The 13,633-nt window shown below is 46.9% G+C and overlaps 1 protein-coding gene across 1 annotated transcript in view; it reads right to left on the minus strand.

The window, feature by feature from the left end:
- The window catches only part of LMF1 (lipase maturation factor 1), a 341,743-nt gene that overhangs the window by 34,482 nt on the left and 293,628 nt on the right, over positions 1-13,633 (minus strand). Inside the window, 3 exon segments of the mRNA XM_065412501.1 lie at positions 479-662; positions 6,185-6,338; positions 9,994-10,177. Of these exon segments, the coding sequence (XP_065268573.1) occupies positions 479-662; positions 6,185-6,338; positions 9,994-10,177 (522 nt within the window).

Consider the following 13,633-nt stretch of genomic DNA (forward strand, 5'->3'; position numbering starts at 1 on the left):
GGACACTTTGTTTACTTAGGTTTACCTCCGTGTCTGCAGACGCTCGAGGTAAATAAACCATCTCGGCCCACCAGCGGCTTATCCTGATGGACTGGGAGCCAAAGTTTGCTGACCCCTGAATTATAGGGTCGGCTTATGAACGGGTTATAAAAAAATTCCATTTTTACTTATCCATCTTGGGGGGTCGACTTATAAACGAACCGGCTTATGATCGAGTATATACGGTAACTACTTTATATGCACAGGAGAATTGCTACTTTGAGATCCTCAGCTGAAAAGGGTCTCTTTATAAGAGCAAGGTGTGATCCTATTTCTATTGTTTAACCACCACCAACTACACCACCACCTGAAACAAACATTTGTTGATGTAGTGGTCTACTCAAGGGGCACAGCAGTTTCATGTTGCTTGTTCCCTGGCCTTCCGTTGTTCTTTCTGGGCCAGAGAACACACAAACCTCAGGGCATATTAGGTACATACCTGGAATGCAGCAAACCACATGAGCCAGTCCAGACGATAGTGGTATGGTGTTATAAGGCACGGCCTCCTCTTCAAATCCCCAGGCTTACATTTAAATTCATACTCCTCCCAAACCACCATGGGATCATTGGGGTCCAGGCTGGAGGTACCTTGGAAGATGATCTCAGTTCGTTCCTTAGTAATGCTGTGGGAAATAATCATTGCGTTGTTATTTTCTCAGGCTGTGCCAAATCCTAAATACTGACAGTCAGCAAGGAACTGCCCCGTTAGCCTAAAATTTCTTTTAACCTGCCTTTGGCTTTTCGGCTAAGGTGAAATGTGGTAGCAGCTTAACATTTTGATTCTGACAAGCGGCTGAGAACCAATCGATGGAAGGTACTTCTATGGATCCCCCCTTACCACTGCACCTAAGGACCTCACCATCTTTAATGTGTTTATCCCAGGGGGTCTCAAACGCGGGGGTCAGGACCCCTCATGAGGTTATTACGTGGAGGGGTCGCAAGCTGTCAGCCTCCACCCCAAACCCCGCTTCACCTCCAGCATTTATAATGGTGTTAAACATAAAAAAAGTGTTTTTAATGTAGGTGGGGGGGGGGGGTCGTACTCAGAGACTTGCTGTGTGAAAGGGGTCACCAGTACAAAAGTTTGAGAACCACTGGAGGATATGCCCAGGCCCAACGCAAGAGGTCCATGTCAGTGCTGGCAAGGGGATGGGACCCCAGTTGGACCATAGGAAGTCCCGGGCAGCCCAGAGGCGGGAAGCAGTTAGCGCAGGGAAGCCTGCTGGGACTGCCGGGAACTGGGCCATCTAAAGAGGCACTGCCCCCTCAGAGGGACTGAGGGGTGGCAGGAAGAGGTGCCGGTAGGCCCGGTGGGACCAAACGTGGCAGAGGTGGTGACTGGGACTGACCCCACAAAAGGCTGGAACCCAGCCCGTCACCGAGCCAGTTACTGAGAGAGAGACCCAGATGGAGGGGGCCCTGCAGGAAGCCGGGACCCAGACGGTGGTGGAGACAGTAGCTGTGGGAACCCAGACCCGGAGGGACAGCTCGCCGGGTGAAGAAACCCAGGCGGCGGCTGACTTGTTGGGCCTGTGGGTGATCGGGTGATGTAGGGCAGTGCTACTATCCCCATTCTATGGCTGGGGAATTGAGGTACACAGAGACTAAGAGACTTGCCCAAGGTCACACAAGGCAGAGCAGGGAATTCAATCCAGGTCTCTCAAGTCCTAGACTGGCGTCCTAACCACGAGATCAGCCTCTCCCCCTACTTGGTTTCCAGCACATCCCTTTATCTCAGCCACTCTGACAGTCTAATGGCAGCACACCCTGTGGCATGCAAGGCTTAGCTGTGTGACTGCACGACTCATGTGGGACAGTGGAGATTCGGTCAATCACAAAAGTGATCCACACTAACTCAGATTTTCGTAACGACCCATGTGCAAAAATGCATGCGTGTCATCTGCACGCGTGGCCGCCCTGATGGCACCCCCCGACTCTGGTATTTGCACATGCAATTTCATGTGACTCCATCTGCAGGATCAGCAGAGACGCTTCCAGCTGGGACGAGCTCAGCACAGCCCTTACCGGGCTGGCTTCCTTCGGGTTCACTTAGTAGAGCTGCCGGTCACGGAGCATTAGAGTTCCAGGCTGAGCCTCGGCCGTGGCAATGGGCAGGATACACGTACAGCGCGTCCAGGTTAATTGGTTATGTCTGCTCTAGAATGTGGCAGCCAGCTGGCATATACAATCCACCCCATATGGAGCACCCCCTAGCAGATTACTCCTGGGGCACCATTAACAACTGTCTGAAAGTGCCCAAGCGTTTCGCCATCCCAGCTGGAGGAGAAGTCTCACGGAGCCATTGCTCAGCAGCCGAGCAGGGGAGGGCGGCGTGTGAGCCATCACAACTGAAGCCAAGAGAAACAGAAAAGGAAAAACAAGCTGGCTGTACCTAATTAGACATATAAAAACCACCCCAGCCTTACGGCAGGTCACACACAGACCTAAGTCTTCTGATTTGCCAGCCTCCAAACAGCAAGGCAATCGGACAATGCAGAGTGCAAGCACCACGCCACAAAAGATCTATAGCGAGGCGCCCATGTCGAAATCCATTCCACAAGGGCTTTTTTCCAAAGATCTGTCAGTGACGCTGCTCTACAATGGAGCGCTCTGTTTGCCACGGTGTCTGCATAACAGCATCATTCTAGCTATCAAACTGGTCCAAAACTCCTCCCCTAATTCCGTCCTCTCTTGGTCTTTCCACCACCAACCCAAGAAACTGAAAGCTCAGACCAGCCATTCCCTCCCCCTTTGCTTATTTCCAGTGATGGACACTTGCAACTAATGGACTGCCATTCATCTCAACTTATAATTGTTACCTGCATTTAATAGATTTCTGGACTCTTCAGCCAAGTCCCATACTATACCTTCGGCTGAGTTATGAGCCGTGGCTAGCTGCCCAATGGTTAGAAACACACTGTAAATCAGGGACACCAAATTACTAATAAAAGTAGGTTCCTACTGTGTGATTCAAAATATGTCAAGTTTCACATAATCGTATATTCATTATGAGCTGCAATCCTCTTTTTATTGGTTTACATAGGCTGGAATTACAAACATATTACAGCAGCATTTCATCACATGCTCTTTCGGTTCTGGTAACTGTTGAAACAAAAACCTTAGACTGAAGAGGAAAAAGAAAAACAACAACCCAAATACAACAAACTCCCATAATTCCAAGACTCCACCACTCTAAGAGGTGCAAGGATTAATACAACTTTGTTCTCACCACTCCTACCCTGCCCCCACCAATCCTCCTCCAAAACAGGGCTTTCACATGTCACGCAAAACACATCTATGTTTTAAAATGCGGAGGTTTGTTTTTTATCGTGTTTGTTCAAAGCTTCCCTTTCTGCAGAGGCTGAATAGAAATGTCTGCTTGTTTGAGAGGTGGGTAAAAGATCATTTCAAAGCCCAGTGTGACTATGGGCTTGCTGCGTAGTTCTACTGCTCACGGCGTGACATGGCTTTTACAAAGGTTACATTTTTGTAACAAGGACCTAACACACCTGGGTAGTTACACTGGGTACCTGCTGAGCCAGAATCTTCAGCAGCCAATCAGATCCCTCTTTGTATAATGCCCCTTTGATAACAGTTGGCTGTTTTCTGGGGTATGATCCACAACCCACTGAAATCAATGGGAGCCGTTTCCATCCTTTGGCTCAGGCCTCTAGAGCAGTGGTTCGCAACCTTTTTGGGCTCAGGACCTATTTGTAAATGTTTACGACCTATCACGATCCACTACACAGTCTGGGGCCGGAGGCCCTGGGTTGGTTTCAGTCGGATCCTGCCCAGCATTCGCCCCACCGTGGTGGCTTCTGCAGCTCCTGTGCCGTGGGGCTAGCTGGGCTTGGCTCTCCGCCCTGGGCGTTGCAAACTACCGCCTCCCTGACTGGACCAAATCTGTGTGAGTGGAGCTGTGACCTGGCTCATGGGGTTGCAGTGCCACTCACTCAAGTTTGGCCTACCCAGACTCCCCTTATCATGACAGCTGGGCCCAAACTGAGTGGTGCTGGGACCCCAGAGGTCGCAGTGCCTGGAGCAGGGAGATGAGCCCAGCCAGTCCTGTGGGACAGGAGCTGCCATGCGACCCTTTGAAACATTCTGGCCACCCAGTTTTGGGTCCCAACCCATGGGTTGAGAAACCCTGCTCCAGAGAACATCTCATGGTCAGCACAGTGTGGGCCTGCGGCTGGCAGAAGCAGAGGTCTAACTATGAAAGACTGGCCAGTTTCATCAGGATTCCCTCAGACCCTCCAACTGGGTTAAAAGGCTTGAGCCCAGTCCTTCTATCAGCTGCCTGGCTACAGCTCATATTGACTTCAGTAGGAATTGCGCACACAGCTGGTAGGATGATCGAACTCCCGGTCCTCCAGTTCTACTTCCTCCCCGCAACATCCTCAAGAGATACAGATTAAATTCTAAACAGCTCAATAACTGATCAAGAGGAACTAGCAGGCACGCAGATCCCACAATGGGTGTGCTGCGGGCACCTAAACACACTCTCTCCCGCATCAGCCCGACCTGGCTGCAAGCACAAAAACTGGGGAACTAACATGTTGTCTGTAAACCATCACTCCGCTTCTATTTTACACCCCTTTCCTCTCCCCTTTCTCTGTCTTGTCTATTCAGATTACAAGGTCTTCAAAGCAGGGAATGTCTCTTACTCTAGCCTAGCACAATGGGGCCTCATCAGCAATCGACCCCTGCACGCTGTCGTAATACCAAAGCAACAACAACAGATTGCACATGCTATGTTGAGGGTCTTCTCCTTCCCTACCCCTCTGGTGTTACCGCAAAACCAGCCAGTTTCCAACTGTTAGATAGAGGAACAAGTCCTATGCAGTTGAAAGCAGTGATAAGTATTTAGCCTATGTGGACACTTGCAGAGATAGCTAGTATGACTACAATAAGGTGGCCCAACCACCTAATGCAGAACTCTGTATGCTATCACGCAGAAGGCTTTTTTTCAGGGGCATTGTAGCAGGGTCGTCACCCCGCTCCTGCCCTGAAGGGCTTAAAACAGGCCCGGGAGAGGGCTGTGTTGGGGAAAAGCTCGGCTGATTGGGGGAAGCAGCCACAGATGGGGCCAGGCCCCAATCAGGCCACAGCTGGCCCTATAAGAGGGGTGAGGGCCAGAGGCTGTAGGAGAGAGAAGGACCTGGCTGCCTGGGAGCTGAGCAGGGTCCCCGAGATAGAGCAGGGCTGGGGAAAGGCAAAGGAGCTGGGGAGCTCCAGCCTGGCAACTCCCCAGGAGGCAGGCCTTGCTGAAGGCCTACGGAGGTACTGGGGTTGCAGAGGTGCAGCCCAGGGTTAGGCAAAGCCAGCAGGTCCAAACCCCCCTTGCCAGTGATGAGTGGATTACAGACTGCAGTCCGCCCCAGTGAGCAGGGGCTAGATGATGACTGGCAGTAACCACTGAGGCAAGGTGGGGATAGAGGGTTGGGGGGGTTCCTCTGGGAGGGGAGACCCAGAGACTGTGGGGGTACTGTAGAGGGCAGAACCCCGAGGGAAGGGGCACTGGGGTCTGGGAGGGACATGGGAGCCAGCGGCAAGTGGGACATCGGCCAGCAGAGGGCGCTCCAGAGCTGGAGAGCTAATTCCCGAGACAACCAGCAGGAGGCACTGCGCCAGTGATTCGTCACCCCCGCTACAGGCATCCTTATGACTTTCCTCCTGCCAGAGCAGAAAGGCAAGGCAGGTTCATGGAGGAGATTTTTCCAACTAGAGGGAGGGAGGGAGGGAGGGAGGGAGGGAGGAAGGAAGGAAGGAACACACACACACACACACAATAGAGAGAAAAAAAATCACTCTAAATATGACCCATATGACTCTCTACCTTCTATGCATATTATCATAATGTTTTTATATCTAATATATTGTGCCCCTTAAGAACAGTTATAAATTTAAAGCAAAACTATAGTCAAATAAATTATAATACAGTAGGAGAGGATTTTGTGATCCCTTTCAAGCACACCCTTTCCCCCCGATCCCCAATGAACGGCTACTCTGAACCGATCAGCTACCAGAAGGATTAAAAAAAATGTATAAGACACAAAGACTGGCTAATTGACTATATTTCATGATGTTGATAGGAGAATAGAACAGAGCAGGTGTACTGTGGGTCTATTCAAATGATTAGTACCTTCCAAAAGCGCCGTACGTGTTTACTATCCTGAGCGGGTTGAATGAGGTGTTCATGACTTGTCTGGAATTAAGCAGGTTGAGAACGACAGGTATACTGAGATAGGTGATCAGGAGTCCAAATGAGACGTTCACCACTTTGCGGACATAGCAGCCTGGTTAGAACACAAACAGAACCAGAAAGGAAGTGACTTCACTGTCTGAAGTTGCTCATGATCAGTTCAGACCCTGCTTCTAAGAAGATAGTTTTTTTCCCCTACAATCCTTTCAGGTCACCTGACAGGCAATTTCAGAGGGCTGCTAACAGTTGGTGTCAGCTCCCTTTCAAGCTAAAGTGGATGAATTCTTACACGTAATCAAACAAATCCTCGCCAGTAGGCCATGAAATCTCTCTCCAAAGATCTGCCTTTCTCTAAATAGTCTGAGAAGGGGCTGAAAAGAAAAATGTCTAAAATGTTCAAGTAATAACAGTTTTAGTGTAGGAAAAAACCACAGCTGGCATTTAGACATTGTTCAAAATTGCCCTCCTTGTTTTTAAGACTCTCCATGGACTCTCTAGCTGATTTTAAACCCTCTCTATTCCCCATCATGGTTCCTAACACCAGCCTTTTCTTTGTCCTTCCTCACCACTGGTGGAAGAGAGACCACTCCTCCACAGCTCTTACCGCTGGAATTTGCTTTTCTGAATCTCCCTGCCATTGACACAGCTCCTCTCTTTGATTCTCATCTCTTCCCTGGCTAGTGCCTCTGTACACTTCTCTTTCCTTTGGCTACCACTTATTATTTCAACTTCAGAATTGCATTATTTTATGTTGCAAAGTGCTTTGGAATATGGCTTGCATGAAGGACACGGCAAACGAGACTGGTGTTGTACTGGGTAAAATGAGGTATTTCAGTCTACAGAGAATCAGACAAATAAGCTAAGGCAGCCTCTAAAGGGTTTTTGTGCTTATGATGATTTTTAATTTAAAGGAGAAGACTCAAAGCAAATGCACGTAGCTTTCCTCCTATCTCTGCAGGAGCAGGATGGTTATTTAAACTTCTCATGTAGTATGAATAATTGTTTAGTCTGGGAATATTTTTGGAGAATCGCTTGATTCGGGTGGGTTATCTAACCCAGCCCCCTGCATCGCAGCAGGGCTGCCTCTGTGATCAGGCAAAGCAATACATAAGTTGCTCAGGGAATTTGTTTTGTCCTTCAGATGGCCTGAGGCTTCTAGCCTGTAAGGAAAAAAACAAATCAGATACAAACACCAATGACTGCAAAGTTTTATTGTGAATGTTGGTGCTCCCCAGGTCACCATTTGTCTGGATGCTGTCTAAATATAGGCCTGATTCTGCATATCCCCGCTTCTCGGACTTAGGGTGACCAGAGAGCAAGTGTGAAAAATTGGGACCGGGGGTGGAGGGTAATTGGCGACTATATAAGAAAAAGCCCCAAATATCAGGACTGTCCCTATAAAATCGGGACATCTGATCACCCTACTCGGACTCCTCTGCCACTAACTGGGTGAACGCAGGATCTGGCTCTTTGACGGTCACCTCATTGGGGCCACAAGTCGTCTCTTCTTGCATGGCTATAAAGCACCACAGACACCTACAGCACTGTGTACATCATAACCATGCCCTCCGAGTTGCACCGATCTGACCTTCAACCACAGTTACAGTATAATCCATGTGGAGAATGGCAACAGAAAGGAGTGAAACTGGCGGAAGAGGTGCAGGGTCTGCTTTGCAGCCCAATTAATGGGAATCTTGCCATTGACTTCAGTGAGACTTGGATCAGGCCCTTAGATACCAAGGCGCAGATCCTTAACGGTACTTAGGCACTTAAGTCTCATTGAAATCAACGGGAGTTGGTGCCGTGAATATCTAGTCCCATGTGACAGGCTCCTTATAAAAACCTTCACAAGAACAAAAGGGGCATAAAATGCCACACACTCCATTCTTCTGACTCTTGGGATTAACGTTTCTCTAGGACTTTTGCTACATGGCCCTCCTGTCCAAGGCACCGACTCAGCAATGCATTATTACTCAGCACGTGCATAAGCGCTTTCTGGAACAGGGATGGATTTAAGCTGAGACTGAACCCAAGTTTGTAGCAAGTATGGGAGGTTCTTCTAAGTAACCCTTAACTTGTGGTCTGCGGGGACCCGTCAGAGAATGTCATGGAGTAAATTTAGGAAGTTGAGTCATAAGAGGATCTCTCTCATTCTCAAAATGATTCACAGATTGGTAAATTGAAGAACCATTTTTCTGTCTCTTCTCCAACAAGACAGGCATAGGTTTGCTCAGAGTGACTGAAAAACACAACTCAATAGGAGATCTCTAGCATCACTCCAATCACTGGATTTACCAGCCCTGCCGGAAAGCGACTTGGAATTTAAATGCTGCAACTAAAAGAGATTTCTTCTAGTAAAATATTTAAAATAAATGCATCGTGTAATGAAATGTAATGCGCATTACTGAAACTAAACACTTCTGTTTAATAAACAGCATATTCTGAGGTGGATCGGGCTTGCTTCGAAAGAACTATAGGCAGGCATTTTATTTTGTAAACATGTTTTTGTCTTTCTGATGGATGTTTGGTATATTTAAAAACTAGCATCTGTAACTGATGTTGATATTACGTTCAATTTGTTGCTTACATATTGTTTATACAAATCCTAGAAACAGTTCTACATCTGTTACCCAGATAAGTAAATCCCCCTTCTCTCTGCGCTATCAGTTCTCTTTGGGGATATGATTTTATTTTTTTAAATCTTAGCAGTGTACATTAGCCACATGCTTCATGTTCCTTTTTTATTCAGCTTAACAAAACTTCTATTTACTTTTTCATGCTATACCTGTAGGCCAAACTATATGCCCAGGGCAATTTGACAGCCAAGTTCTTGATGCTCGAACAAGCCCAGCATTCTTGACAAAGTCTGATAGCCCCACTCCTTAAAATTTGTGAGACGATTTTATGCCCTCCCCCTCCTTTTTTTTTGGTTTGGCACCACATTAAATTATTGATTTAATTCCAGAATCAAAACGTTCTGCTTATGTTAGAACAATGACGACTCCCAAATAGTCTAAAGACATCTGGACAGAGCTATTATGTCCATCGTGTCAGTGGCAAATGCTGCAAAACTGCAAGTGTGATAAATGTGAAAAAGGTTTTCCTCGTTTAAACAAAAAAAAAATACCATTGAAATTCTGGTCCCATGGACATCAATGGGAGTGTTGTTATTGATTTCAATGGAGGCAAGTTTTCTACCTCTATATTGCTTAATTTGATATATCTGATGCTTTTCCTCATGCTGAATAGTACCTTAAAATACTCCCACTGAAGTCAATGTAACAAGGTGCCACCCACCAGGAGCAACGATATCAGAATTTTAGCTTTAGAGGCTTATTTTTCTATAAGCAAATACAACCCGCACTAACACCATGTAAGTATCCCCCCATGTAGCTGGAGGATAGAAGTGTATAAGTCAGCTTCTACCTCTGTGCTAATGGTTCTTTAGTGGAAGTAGCAGAGGCTTAGGTTTTAAGATCCAGAAGTCCTTCAATGTGTATGATCCCACTAGGGAATTGTCACACAAAGATACTTCCCTTCCCCTGCATACATAATAATAAGACCTAGCTCCTATAAAGCGCTTTCCAAAGGGAGGCATCATTATCCCTATTTTACAGGTGGAAAAACTGAGGCACAGAACGGTGAAGGGACTTGCCCAAGTTCACCCAGCAGGCCAGTGGCCGAGCTTGGAATAAAAGTGATAAGAGCACTAGGTAGATAAGGTTTTATTCCTCACGGGAATGACCTACCGTATCTCAAAGGAAGTCTCTGTCCTGCTGCCTGTTTGGCTTGTATCTTCAACACTTGGTCCTTCACACATCCCTCTTTGGAACTGAACAGGAATCCCAAGCAGGTGTCATCAAAACAGGCAATGCTGGGCACTATGGTTAACCAGTTGAGGAAGCTCAGGTTCCCACTGATAATTAAGACCACCTAAGTAGGAAAGAATGAAAGCAATGAAGGCAGGGGAATGCACTGAAAAAGTGTCATCTGGCCAGGTTTCCAAGCGATTGTGTCCCAGCCTTAGTACAACAGCATTTGTCTATAGGTGGAAAGGAAACGTCCATGTGCACAGTGGTTTGTTCTCTTGAAACAAGGTTAGGTACAATGATAATTACAGCTGCAGTGACTTGTTTGGAACAGTACGACTGTAACAAAGTATCTGGGAGTCTGAACATGCCCTGCCAACCTGTAGAGAAACCTCTGCCGTCATTGTGGTCATCCTCTGGGAAAGGCCTCAAATCTCAAACATCATTTCACTTGCCGTCGCCGGTGGATCTTGAAGACAGGGCCAGACAGCCCTGTGCCAAAGAGGCTTTCACCTGCTCAAGCTCATGGAAATGTTGAGTGGATCCATTTAAAACAAAAAAATTACTTTAAAAATATGTATAAACATTTGTGCCCGGTTGCTTCTGCACTGCAAAGGGGGTTCCCCTGGCATTATTTCCTGGCTCTGGAGGGACCGTGCACTGAGCTGATTTTAACTGGAGACCCAAGTGCACATTGACACTGTATGATAGTTGCAATCCTACAGCTACTCTAAACCACTAAAAACACTACAATAAAAAAGTGTATGTGTGTGTGTGTGTGTTGGGGAACGTTATGAAAAAGGGTTAGCTAGGAGCCTGGCACTTCAGACAGCGAGGAAATGGCGGAGTTTGCTCCACCTACAGTCATGGAGGAGGAGGAACTGAGTGGCTGTAGATGGCACTTCTCTCATATAACCTCAGACACGCAACGTCTGGTGACAATTCCCCTGCAACAGCCCCGGCTTTCTGCACAGCTCTAGAAGCAACCGCCTCAAAGAACTGCAATCACTGGTAAGTAACCACTTTTTCTTCTTGGGGTGACCACTCACAGGAGAAACGCCCGTAAGGCGTATACCGTAATACCATACAGAGCGCATACCATAGTAAAGTGCTTGAAACAACAGTGAGCACAGTCCTTTCTCAGAAGCTATTTACATGCACCCAATAGCACTGACAAGAAAACCCTGGATACTGTGTTATCACAACCCTGCACACATTTCTCTGCTGAACTTCCTCTTGTCTCAGATTACGAAAGACATGGCAAAAAACCCCACCACACTAGAGGCCCGAACATGCTCCCACAGACACTCAAAGTGAGTTCTGCTATTACTTTCAGTGGGAAAAGGATCTCCCGTGCCTGGTGACTTGATTTCCCTACTCACCTCTGTGACTATGCTGTTGTTTGGGTCCATGTTTGATTGTCTACGTGGTTACTTCCTGATTATGCCCACATGTCGGTGAAACCAAGGTTTCAGAAACCCTAGAGGAAAACTTTGGCACTTCTAATTAAAAAACAGCCCTTAAATATCTGTGTATGTTTTCGAAGAGGTATTTTTTATTTTAGCTTTTATTACCCGTTTATGAGGATGTTTTGCATGTGTAACGCAGAACAGAAAAAGTGGGAACATTTGAAAGCTCTTGGAACAGCATAAATATTTGTATATATTAGGACAGGTTTTTGAGATATAGGATATTTTTTCTTCTCATTACAATGATTTGAAAATCCAAGGAACCTTCTTGCACCCAGTTCCCCAACCAATCTTAATGAGCATAAAGCAGTCATTTCTTGGGCACAGTCCATTTCGCCGTGGTCATGAATCACATGCTTTCAGACCATATGGCTTTATTTTACAGCCTTAAAGTTACATGATGTCACTTTTTTGCCATTTTCATGGGTCAGCCACAGAAAAGATGGAGCTACAGCTCTGCTCAGGCTGAATTACAAACCCAAATTCGGAGCCTTTCATTAGAACTCCACATACCACTTGAACACACAGGACAATTTCTCCATCATTATTATTGCTTCCCACTCTCAAAACTCCCCTGATGTCACTGGGGTTGCAGAGCTGTCAAGGAAGGCAGAATTTTGCTCTGTTATGCACTACAGAGCAGTGAGCACCATTCTAGTTCAATCTATTTAGCTTAACAAAGAGAAGGTTAGGCGTGACTTGGTTATATTCTATAAGAATCTACATGGGGAACGAATATTTAATAATGGGATCTTCAATCTAGCAGGGAAAGGTATAACATGATCAAATGGCTGAAAGCTGAAGCTAGACAAATTCAGATTGGAAATAAGATATATATTTTTAACTGGAACTGGCAGACTGCATTACTGACAATTTTTAAATCAAGATTTTAGTCAAACGATCTGCTCTAGGAATTATTTTGGGGAAGTTCTCTGGTCGGTGTTATACAGGAGGTCAGACTAGATAATTACAATTTGGAATCTACGAATCTATGAATTACCAGGTGAACAAGTATCAAACAGTAGCATCTGTGTGGTACTGCCCTTATTTCGTGTGCTTAGTGGTAACTATTGATAAGGGTTGATGGGCAGCATGAAATAAGATGAAATAATAAGGTGAAATAAGATGAAATAATTTCCCCTATTTTACCACAAAAACAACAACAACAGCAAAAACACATGTAGCCCTCAGGTCAAATCCTGAGATCCTTAAGACCTTGTCTACACAGAAACTTGCATGGGTTCCATGAAACTGGTGCAAACCCCTGTGTGCACACTCTTATTTTAGAGGCTTATTGCCATTTGTCTTCAACCTGTTCCTAATTAACTTAAACTAAACCGAAGCAGGCCTGGATTAAACCAAAATAAGAGTGTCCACACAGACTTTTTACTGATTTAATTAAATCTGTTTAGAATTACACCATATTCTAAACTGGTGCAACAGCATGTGCAAATGAGCCCTTAATTCCCTTTGCAGTGAACAGGAGTTGGTCAGAGTGAGACCGGAGTATAGACGGAGGAACCCGCTTCGCACACGGAGCTCACCTTTGTTCATTGAGGCAGTGCCCAGGGTAGCCATCCGTGTGTGCTCCTCTCCATCACTAACAGTCAGGCTTCCCAGACAACCCTCTATGGCAGTGGTCCCCAAACTGTGGGGCTGAGAACGGTCGGGGGGGGGGGGGACATGCGGTGAAGCCTGGGCGAGCCCTCATGGGGGGCGGGGAGGGAGTGCCACCCAGCATTGCTCCTTCCCCAATCCAGCTCTGGCTCCAGCCACAACTCTACTCCGCCCCCAGCCGCAGCTCCGCCCCCTGCTCCGCCCCCAGCCCAGCTCCATCCCCAGCCACAGCTCCGCCCTCATTCCCTCTCCGCCTCCAGGCCAACTCTGCCTCTAGCCCCAGCTCCTCCGCCATCCCCAGCTCTGCGGTCAGCCCAAGCTCCTCTGCTGAACCAACTGTGCAGTAATGGAGTGTGTGCGTGTGTGCAGACAGATTCCATTACTGGTAAAGTAGGGAGCACCACTGCTCTATGGGGCTCTGGATCCATGGCTGAGGAGGAGGGAGTGGGCGCCCTATTAGGAAATGTGGTATATGATCAGAAGCAGTAAAAACC

The sequence above is a fragment of the Emys orbicularis genome, chromosome 10 (assembly GCF_028017835.1).
Source record: "Emys orbicularis isolate rEmyOrb1 chromosome 10, rEmyOrb1.hap1, whole genome shotgun sequence".
NCBI lineage: Eukaryota > Metazoa > Chordata > Testudines > Emydidae > Emys > Emys orbicularis.